The 11,362-nt window shown below is 42.4% G+C and overlaps 1 protein-coding gene across 1 annotated transcript in view; it reads left to right on the top strand.

Moving 5' to 3' along the window:
• Nucleotides 1–5,539: 5,539 nt before the first annotated feature.
• Nucleotides 5,540–11,362, top strand: part of LOC104628584 (lamin-B1-like) — a gene marked incomplete at both ends in the record, with an annotated part of 12,893 nt that continues 7,070 nt past the window's right edge. Inside the window, 4 exons of the mRNA XM_010297223.1 lie at nt 5,540–5,696; nt 6,564–6,689; nt 7,480–7,650; nt 9,122–9,247. Coding sequence (XP_010295525.1) covers nt 5,540–5,696; nt 6,564–6,689; nt 7,480–7,650; nt 9,122–9,247 — 580 coding nt within the window. The remainder of the gene's footprint in view (nt 5,697–6,563; nt 6,690–7,479; nt 7,651–9,121; nt 9,248–11,362) is intronic.

The following is an 11,362-nucleotide window of genomic DNA, read 5'->3' as shown; positions in this document are numbered from 1 at the left end:
ATCCCGAGCTCACCCAGATGTAATTGAGCATGGGGGGCAGTGGGGTTTGAGTCAGGATGTCCTTTGACCCTTGACTCCTAGCCCCACCCTATCCCCAGCTCACCCAGATGTAATTGAGCATGGGGGTTTTTGGGTTTGAGTGAGGATGACCTTTTACTCCGACACCACCCCCTTCATCAGCTCACCCAGACATAATTGAGCATGTGGGGCTGTGGGTTTGAGTCAGGGTGACCCTGAACACTTGACCCCTAGCCTCGACCTGTCCCAAGTTCACCCAGACATAATTGAGCATGGGTGGGTGTGGGGTTGGTGTTGGGGTGACCTTTGACCCTTGACTCCTACCCCCACCCCATCCTGAGCTCACCCAGATGTAACTGAGCATGGGAGGCTGTGGGGTCTTGAGTCAGGGTGACTCTTGACCCTTGCCCCCTAGCCCCAAGCCACCCTGAGCTCACCCGGATGTAGTTGAGCATGGGGGGCTGCGGGGCTTGAGTTGGGGTGACCCTTGAACCTTGACCCCCTAACCCTGCCCTGTCCCAAGCTCATGTGGAGGTAATTGAGCATGGGGGCTGTGGGCTTTGAGTCAGGGTGACCTTTGACCCCTACCGCAGCCTCATCCAGAGCTCACCCAGACATAATTGAGCATGGGGGTCTGCAGGGTTTCAGTCAGGGGGACCCTTGAACCTTGACCCCCTAACCCTGCCCTGTCCCAAGCTCATGTGGAGGTAATTGAGCATGGGGGCTGTGGGCTTTGAGTCAGGGTGACCTTTGACCCCTACCGCAGCCTCATCCAGAGCTCACCCAGACATAATTGAGCATGGGGGTCTGCAGGGTTTCAGTCAGGGTGACCCTTGAACCTTCACCCCTAGCCCTGCCCTGTCTGGTACTCACCCGGATGTAATTGAGCATGGGGTCTGCGGATTTTGAGTCAGGGTGACCTGTGACCCTTGACCCCTCCCCCACCCCATCCCATGCTCACCCAGATGTAATTGAGCATGGGGGTTTTTGGGTTTGAGTGAGGATGACCTTTTACTCCGACACCACCCCCTTCATCAGCTCACCCAGACATAATTGAGCATGTGGGGCTGTGGGTTTGAGTCAGGGTGACCCTGAACACTTGACCCCTAGCCTCGACCTGTCCCAAGTTCACCCAGACATAATTGAGCATGGGTGGGTGTGGGGTTGGTGTTGGGGTGACCTTTGACCCTTGACTCCTACCCCCACCCCATCCTGAGCTCACCCAGATGTAACTGAGCATGGGAGGCTGTGGGGTTTTGAGTCAGGGTCACCCTTGACATGTGACCCCTAGCCCCACACCACCCTGAGCTCACCTAGATGTAATTAATTGAACATGGGGGGCTGAGACCTTTGAGTCAGGGTGACCCTTGACCCCTAGCCATGCCCTGTCCCAAGCTCATCTGGAGGTAATTGATTATGGGGGGCTGTGGGCTTTGAGTCAGGGTGGCCTTTGACCCCTACCCCAGCCTCATCCAGAGCTCACCCAGACATAATTGAGCTTGGGGGGCAGTGGGGTTTGAATCAGGGTGACCTTTGTCCTTTTACCCCTACCCTACCCCAGCCCTGTCCCAAGCTCACTCACTCGATGTAATTGATTATGGGGGGCTGTGGGGTTTGTGTCAGGACGATCTTTGACCCCCAGCCCAGTCCTGAGCTCACCCAGATGTAATTGAGCATGGGGTCTGTGGGCTTTGAGTCGGGATAACCTTTGATACTTTATCCCTAGCCTCATCCTGTTTCAAGCTCACCGAGGCATAGTTGAGTATGGGGAGCTGAGGGGTTGGTGTTGGGGTGACCTTTGACCCTTGGCTTCTACCCCCACCCCATCCTGAGCTCACTTGGATGTAACTGAGCGTGGGAGGCTGTGGGGTCTTGAGTCAGGGAGACCCTTGACATGTGACCCCTAGCTCCACGCCACCCTGAGCTCACCCGGATGTAGTTGAGCGTGGAGGGCTGCGGGGCTTGAGTTGGGGTGACCCTTGAACCTTGACCCCTACCCAAACCCTGTCCCATGCTCATGGAAATGTAATTGAGCATGGGGGGCTGTGGGCTTTGAGTCAGGGTGATGTTTGATTCCTACCCCAGTCCCGAGCTCACCCAGATGTAATTGAGCATGGGGGGCAGTGGGGTTTGAGTCAGGATGTCCTTTGACCCTTGACTCCTAGCCCCACCCTATCCCCAGCTCACCCAGATGTAATTGAGCATGGGTGGCTGTGGAGTTTGAGTCTGGGTGACCTTTGACCCTTGACCCCTACACCTACACCATCCTGAGGTCACTGAGATGTAATTGAGCATGGGGTCCTGTGGAGTTTGAGTCAAGGTGACCTTTGACCCCTACACCACCCCTGTCGTGAGCTCACCCAGGTATAACTGCGCATGGGGGCCTGTGGAGTTTGAGTCAGGGTGATCCTTGACCCTTGACTCCTACCCCAGCCCCATCCTGATTTTACCCAGATGTAATTGAGCATGGGGTCTGTGGGGTTTGTGTCGGGATGACCCTTGACCCCCACCCCCACCCTGTACCAACATCAGACTCTGTCCAGAAGGGCTAACTTGCTTCAGGTGAAAAATCTGGAGTGATGGGCAGCAGCTTTGCAGTGGCTGTGGTGGGTGTAGGCTTTCCAAACACCCTTTTTGAAGAATCTTAACTTCATAATACAAAAATACAGGAGTAGAAAATAAGTGGGGTTTTCTTAAAGGAAAAAATAACTATAATTTCTATTAATTTTGCTGGATATTCAGATGTTACAAATGTAGCTTCATAGAATCTTTGTTTTGGAAGGGACCTTTAAAGGCCATCTAGTCCAACTCCGGTGCAGTGGGCAAGGACATCTTCAACTAGATCGTGACCAGATAACCTCAAGATCGCAACCTTTATGACATCACTCTGCATTGGTGGCTCATGTCCAGCTTTTCATCCACCAGTACCTGCAAGTAATTCTCAGCAGGGCTGCTCTAAATCCCTTCATCCCCCAGCCTGTACTGATACCAGGGCTTGTCCCGACCCAGGTGCAGGACCCTGCACTTGGCCTTGTTGAACCTCATGAGGTTCACCTGGGCCCATTCCTCGAGCTTGTCCAGGTCTCTCTGGATGGAATCTCGTCCCTCAGGCGTGTCAACTGCACCACTTGGCTCGGTATCAACTGCAAACTTGCTGAGGGTACAACTCGATCGCACTGTCTGTGTCATTTACAAAGATATTAAACAGTACTGGTCACAATATAGGGCACTTAATAATGTGAACATGGAGGTTCTTCATTGTCTTGTTTACATTTTCCTGTGGTGTCATACTTAGCAAAAACCTGATGTTTGGGAGTATGGTGGGAGGCAGGGAATTGCTCTTGTGCTGCAGCTATGACCTTGAGTGCTTCAAACTCAAGCTTCTAGTTACTCTCAAAGTACTGTAAAACTTTTCTTATTCTTTATCAAAATTAATTTTAAGGCCCAGTTACCTATTTGTTGGATTCTCTGATTTTCTGGCTTCAGTCCCATAGATAACAGTGTGACTTCCTCAACTTAAGTGCCAGAAGCTTATTCTGTTAACATTTTTAATCCCTCATGAAAACTTGCATTTGTTTCTATAGCTGATACTGTCTTGTGTGTGTGTATAGACATATATAGTGGACTTCATGCATACTCCACTTCCAGAGTGGGTACTGCTGTAGGTGAATAAACATGAAGGCTTCTTTTGATATTTCAAATCTTAAAGAATGAAGGGAAAAAAAAGTGTGGTGAAAACAAACAGCCTCCCTAATTCAGGTCTGAGGAAGGGATGGGGAAATGATATGCATGATCATGAAAGTAAAAGGAGGCTTGTGACGGGGAATTGTCTGAGCTGCGAACCCAACTGCTCTGAAATTTTGGGTCTAAGAAGTGGTACATAAAATGCCATGAAAGGACTGGATAGCGTTGATCAGCAGAAATGAAAAAAACAAAACAAACAAACAAAAAAGTAAAAATAGTTGAGTGTAGAAGAGCCTCTGTGTGTTGCAGGCTCTCACTTGGGTGAGAGTGGTGTTACCCCGCAGGAGTGGGATTAGCTAGGGCTGGGTCTGCCATCTTGTGGCTGCAGTGCTAAAACACCCCAACATTAACTTTATTTCTACAGATGGGTTTTTTTGCGGTTTTTTTTTTTTTGCAAGCCTTTGTGCAGTCATCTCTAATGAGCATGACGTTAATTGCATCTGCTTGTGTGTAATCTTGCTAAAGCATCTTTTGAATTTGAGAGTCTTTCCTTTTAAAATTGTGTGCTGATTTTGCATTACTCCTATTTTGCTGAGAAGCATTGCTATTGTTTCTTGTAAGCATTATAGTGATTAAAAAATTAGTGAATATATTAATCTTTAACACTTTTGAATCTTGTTCTCAAGAATATTTATCTGATTTTCAGTAACTTCAGTTTAGTGCTGTGAATTGTGATTTTTTTACTTTTACAACAAGAAGTGTGAAAACTGAAGAAGAATGTGCTGTTGTCTTATTGAGCCTGAATCTGTCCATTCCTGTAAAACGTTCATGGTCTGATTAGAAACATCTAGAACTTCTATATGCTACTGCCATTACTAGAGAAATGTGGGTATCCCAGAGAGAAAAAGAATCAACTTCAAGGTGGAAGAACTTGTGTTACACATTTAAACACAGCTGCTTGCGTCATCTAAAGGCCAGCAGCCATTTCAGTTCCTGAGTATGATTTTCCTTTCCCCTGTTTTTGATGGTGGCCTGCTGTAGCATTATTTGTGAATAATTAATTCAGGCTGAAGAGTGTGGGTTTGTGTTTCTGGCATTACTTTACTTTTCTCATTTGAATTCTTTGTTTCCATATGCACAGCGTGTACTGTTTCAGTGATGGCGCAGACTATTGTTGGTGGGATAGATGGGACTTGGGTAACTTTCCTCAGATCTGTGGAACCTTGCCATTAGGTATGGTTCAAAGGGTGATGCAAAGCAGTTCAGTATGCTACAGCTTCTGCGTATTGAGGACTGGCTTATAGATAATGAACATCAATTTCCATTGAGAAGTTGGTCTGTTAATTGGAAATGGGCTATTTGCAGCCCAGTCAGTGGATCTGCACAATTTCCTGCATGGATAAAAGGCAATGAAGATAATGTACTTGTCTTCACCCTATGGAAAAATCCCTCTGATGGGAAAACTTATTACTTCCTATTAAGTTTCTCCTGAAGGTATGACATTTTTACAGTGGCTAGCTAAAGAGAAAACAAGAGGTACCTTTAACAAACACACAGTTTTGCCTTTCCGTGTATGCCTCTCAGACTTGTTTGATGTTCTGAATGTCCTCTATTTTTAGGTTTCTACAGCCCAAGCAAAATACTAAGCTATTGTAATATCAGATGCGAAAGCAGAACTAAGGAGTTGTCTTGGCTTAATTTACTCTAATATAAATCACAATGTTTCTGTTGGGTGTCTCTCAAGTCTAAGATTTAGGTTGAGCCTTGTTTTATTAGTCAGCAGTCTACTTTGTGGGCATATCTGGACTTTCTTACTACTTTCTCTGATTTATTCCAGCTATGCAAAAAAGGAAGCTGATCTTAATGGACTCCAACTCAGAATTCAAGAATTTCAAGCAGTCCTTCATTCTAAAGAAGTTGCACTATCCACAGCCCTTGATGATAAGAAAAATCTGGAGAGAAGAATTGATGATTTAAGAGTTGAGGTTGTACAGGTGAGAAGAAGAAATACTTAACCATCAAGCTTCTGTCAGCAAGTAATGTGTTTTATATATAATACGTCCATAGTAAGAGCTGTCCTTCTGGTAAAATGCAACTTTATAGCCAAAAAATGGATGCAACCCTGTCATCTAGTCACAACTAGAAGAAACTGTTGTGCACAGCCAACATTGGAAGCAGTATTGAGTAGGTGTCTGTTCCCAGTACTGTTCAGTTTATCAATAACATGAATGGTGGAATAGAGGGCTTTTAAAATTGCAGACACTCAAATTGCAAGTAATGGTACTTCTGTTGAAGAAAGAAGGTGAAGAATCAAAATAAACTTGACAAATTGCAGAGCTGTTCTGGGGGAGAGACTGATTTCACAAATACAGATAACAAATAACTGACAAGTAACAGTTTGTGATTCTCTCTGCCCTCTGTTTGGTTTTACCTGTGGTTTTCCATCTTCTGGGCATTTGATAGAACAGAGAAGAAAGAAGAAAGTCTTATGCTAGTTTTGTTAACCCTTTGAAACACGTTATTTGTGATCTTAAGCAACACCACCTCAGGAGGATGAGTTGAGTAGACCAGGAAATGGGTATTTTTTGCTATGTAGAAAACCTGAAGTTTTTTTAAGGAAAATGGGTAGCTAGCATTAAAATGCTACGAACCGATGTGAAATATCTAGAACTTACTTAGGCAAGCAATTGCAAAAGGGGTGGGGTGGGGAATACATTAGTGGTGTAAATACTGGTTTTGATTGTCAAATTCAACCATAACATGTAGTTAGCTGTACTTCTAGGTAGCTGAGGTCAGTGTGTTGTGTGAGTTCTACTATATAATCATTGTTGTGTTGATTCTTCTATTGCTTTTTCTTAAAGCTTCAAGCCTCTTCAACAGCTGCCAAGGAACAGCTTGCAAATGAAACCTTACTGAAGGTGGATCTTGAAAACCGTTGTCAACGTCTCACTGCGGACTTGGAATTTCATAAACATATGTATGAGGAGGTAGATGCTTTAGTCTAAGAATTAATGTTTTGAAAGGGAAGATGACAACTGGGGGCGGTGTCATTCTAGAATACAATTCATTCTAGAATAAAATAATTTAGGTTAGGAGGGACCTCAGGAAGTCACCTAGTCTGAACTGCCACTCAGAGCAGGGTTTACCTCTACTAACTAGAAGAATTCCAACTTTTTTTTTGTCCTAGGAAAAATGATTTTAACTCAGAAGTCTTGTGATAAAATAGCTTCATATATCATGTTGTTTCATTTTAAATTCTGCAAATGGTATTGCAATGTACATGTCTTTTCATAGTAATGAGAAAGTAGGTTAATAATTTATCCCATAATCCCTTTATGAGAAATAGAGAGGGACACTTAAACAGATGCTATGGGCTTGTACTGTTTTTTAATTTCAGAACTTTCTTATAGGGTGCTTTTGGATAAGAAGTTGATGAATATTTGTCTTCTAGAGTTTTTTTCTTGCCATCCTTCCTTTCACTTGTAGTACTTGAGGCTTTCCAGGAGAAACCTTAGAGCAGCTATAAATGTGCCCAACGATACTGTCTTTTGTTCCCTGTGCACATTTCCTTGCTGGTTGTATTTGCAGCTTTGTTCATGTTGTTGGAATCCTTTTTTTCAGAGACCACCGGCAAGCATACAAGTGGGGAAGATGCTGATTAGAGAAATTACCTGTTTAGTTCCTTTCTGCATCGCTATCCACTCAGCTGATAGTCTTCTATAACTTGATTTGTCTCATATTTGCTGAATGTTATTTTGTTTTTTCTGTTTTTCTTAGGAAATCAAAGAAGCAAGAAAGAAATATGAAACTCACGCAGGTGACCCTCGATCTGGGCATCAGTGTGAATGTGACTATAAACTGACCCAAGCCCTTCATGAGCTGAGAGCACAGCATGATGTACAAATGAAAATGTACAAAGAAGAGCTTACACAGAATTACAATGCCAAAGTGAGAACATCTTTTCAGAACATACAGTTGTCTGTACTTTATTTTTCTTTTATTTAATGTAAAGATACCTTATTTACCTGCATTTCAGAGGATTTTATTATGGAGCTTAGTTTAAAATTATCATGCTTTTGAATGTGAATTTGCATTTTCAGAGCTCATTTTGGGAGCAGATTTATTTGTCAGGAAGTACAATAATATAAGAGTATGAATAACTGTGTGAAGGTAAACTGTGGGGGGGGAAGTGATTAGCACTGGGATTACTGCGAATTCAAGGAAAGTTCATGTGTTGTTATATATCAACAGTAACATAGTTTTGATCAATAAGGTGTCCCATATTTTGTATAAAACTTATTTCATAATAGGACTTCCTGAGAAAAATGGCATCCTGAGTCCTCGGATCCTGTACAAAATACGTGGAAGTTTTACCACACCCAATGATTTCTGCTTTTCACTCTTCCAGAGAGAAGGCATACTTAAGCTGAAAACAGTTATGCTTCATAATTTCCTTCCTCTGCTATGATTCAGCATTTCTGTCTGAAGCATGCCTGTCAGGAGGGATCCTGATGTCTCAACTGAACCTGGTTTCTGTGTCTATACTTGTTGCAGTTAGTAGTTTTAAAAACAAGGTGGGATGTTATATCAGAAAAGTTGATACAAACTGAATTTATTGGCACAGTTTTCAGTCTTAACAGTGTGCAGTTGCTTATCTTCAGGGCTTCAATCTGAATTGGAAAAACTTATTTAAAAAAAGATCTAGCCAAAATTTTTTAAAAAATATTTTTAGTCAAAAAATCTTTTCGTAATTGTGGCTTTCTTGTTCCCTCTCTTCAGGTATACCGTTTCTATATTTTTGGACTCTTAATATAATTTTTTTCTTAGATTCCATTTCATCTGCAACTACAAGTTCAATAATAAGTCTGTGGTGCTGCTCAAGTGGTTTTGAATGATGTAGCCAGTTTAAAAGAATAAAATTATTTGAGCTTGAAGTTGTGATAGAATGAAGCAGTAGTGAGTAATGGCATTGGTGCTGTAATCAGAAGGCACATTACCAATTTGCTTATGTTAGCTGCAAATTAACATAAATTGGCTTGTTTTTAGAGAATCAGTAATTTTGGATTAGCTTCTATTTAAGCATACTCAAAAATAGTGCTGCAGTAATTAAATATTTAAAGCTAAATATTGACCAGCATTAAAAACTGAGCTTAGCAGGTCAACTTCAGTAATGTGTACAAGGGAAAATTTTAAATTTTTAATCCTAGAACAAATATTCAGAGGATTGTAATTTCAGGCAAGGCAATCCAGCGTGGTCATTGAGCCACCATATTTAATCCTAAAGAAAGCTATGTTTCATTGTGTTAGAGCTACAGAGAGGAACTTTGTGGCTTAGTGTTGTGTGTGGGTTTTAGCGACGCTTTTTTCTCTTTCAATAAAAGTTACTTTGAAACTGATGTCTTAACTTGATCTACTGCAGCTTGAGAGTGCTATATTGATCTCTGAGAGGAGAAGTTCTGCAGCCAAATCAGTAAGAGAAGAACTGAGTCAAAGTCAGGCGCAAATTGATAATCTGTCTTCCAATATCAACAGCCTTCAGAAAGAGGTAACAAACTGTTTGTGACTGTTCAGTTTTGCTAATTACAGCTGTTGACTTGATGAAAAGGACTTTCTTTCCCTTAACTTCTAAGTAGGTTCAGCATCATGACTTGAATTTGTCTTATGTTCTACTATTCTGTACTTGAAATCTCTTAATGTCTCCTTTCAACAAAGTTGAATTTTTTTGTGCAGTATCATGCTATAGAGTATTTGAAAGGGGGTACTGTTAACTGGCTTTTGCAGAAACTTTTGCGGATAGATGGGACAATTCTAGACAAGAGCTCTATATTAAAAGTTCTTCAAGTTCTAGGCAATCTATTTCTGTTCTGTAGTAATTGGACAGCCTAGCATAGAAGCAACATTCAAAGCCAGAGCTGGAATATGCAGTCTCTGTCTGTTTAGAATCATAGAATACTTTGAGTTGGAAGTGCCCTTTTAAGGTCGTCTAGTCCAACCCCCCTGCAATAAACAGGGGCATGTTTAACTAGATCAGGTTGCCCAGAGCCCTGTCCAACCTGACCTGGAATGTTTCCAGGATGGGGCATCTACCACCTCTCTGGATAACCTCTTCCAGTGTTCTACCACCCTCATTGTGAAAAATGTCTTCCTTGTTTACCTTGTAAACCTTCTCTTAGTTTAAAACCATTACCCCTTGTCCTATCGCAACAGGCCCTGCTAAAAACTCTGTCTCCATCTTTCCTATAGGCCCCCTTTAAGTACTGGAAGGCTGCAGTAAGGTCTCCCCAGAGCCTTCTCGTCTCCAGGCTGAACAACCCCAAGTCTCTCAGCCTGTCCTCAGAGGAGAGGTGTTCCATCCCTCTGATCATTTTTGTGGCCCTCCTCTGGACCCATTCCAACAGGTCCATGTCTCTTCTGTGCTGAGGGCTCCAGAGCTGGATGCAGCACTGCAGGTGGGGACTCACCAGAGCGGAGTAGACCGGCAGAATCACTTCCCTCAACCTGCTGTCCACGCTTCTTTGGATGCAGCCCATGATACAGTTGGTCTTCTGGCTTGTGAGCGCACATTGCCGACTCATGCTCAGCTTTTCATTCACCAGTACCCCCAAGTCCTCAGCAGGGCTGCTCTCGATCCCTTTATTCCCCTTATGTTAGTGTCTCTTTTCATCCTAGATCCAGTTTGCATCTAGAACTCTTAAAAAAAAAAAAATAAAAATTGAGTGATCTTCCCAGGATTAGGATGAAATATGAGACTGAGAAATACATCAAACAACTGAAATAACTGTACTTGAGCATTTGTAGAGCAGGGTCTTGAGCTGAAACTAATTATACTTATTGAGATCACGGGGCACATAGATCACACCACAAGAAGTATGACACAATCTGTGACAAACCATATGTTCAGTACTAGCTCATTTGGTGTTCCCTGCAGTGGAAAATCTAGAGTGAAAATGAGAAATGTTAGCAGTTGGTTCTGAAGTGGGCTTTTGTAACTTACTAATCAGTTGAAAATGCAACAAAACATTTTATTTTTTTAAAAAATATGAAATATTAGTGATATTTGGCTTTGATCCTTTCTGCAATACATTTGAATTGTATTCCTCCTGTACTGTAGACTCTTGTAGGACATGAAAATTCTGTGTCATTCAAGGGAAGAATATAAATGCAGGGGACATTATTTCATAATTTTCCAAATAATTTGGCAGATACTAGTATAAATCTTCCCAGATATTTTGTTATATAGGCAAGTTTGTCTCTGGAAAACATCAGGTGATGTAATGAATGTGCATGAGGTTACACAAGAATTGGATTATGAGTTTTATCTGCTCAGATCTAGTTAGTTGGCAGTGACAGCTAGATTCAGAGAACTAGCTTCTGAATTTGCAGATGTGTTGATTGTTAACTTCAGGGCTATCAAAATCAACTTCGCCAGTTTGACTGTAATTTTCCACGAAAAACCCTATTTTGCTTCTGTGGATTTTCTTTTTTCTTTTTGGTAGTGATAGTAATGTCTGACAGTAGAGTTGTTTTCCATTTTCTAGCACTAACTTTAGCTTTGTTCTCTTGGAAGAAGGCAACTTTCTTATCACTGATGCTGGTCTGGTTTGAGTTACCAACACTGAGCTCTGTAGTAGTTTCCACTAGGATCTTCCATGTAACACTT

This window comes from Phaethon lepturus, unplaced genomic scaffold (assembly GCF_000687285.1).
Source record: "Phaethon lepturus isolate BGI_N335 unplaced genomic scaffold, ASM68728v1 scaffold14661, whole genome shotgun sequence".
NCBI lineage: Eukaryota > Metazoa > Chordata > Aves > Phaethontiformes > Phaethontidae > Phaethon > Phaethon lepturus.
The sequence above is the reverse complement of the archived record's forward strand: the minus strand, read 5'-3'. Positions and strand labels throughout refer to the sequence as shown.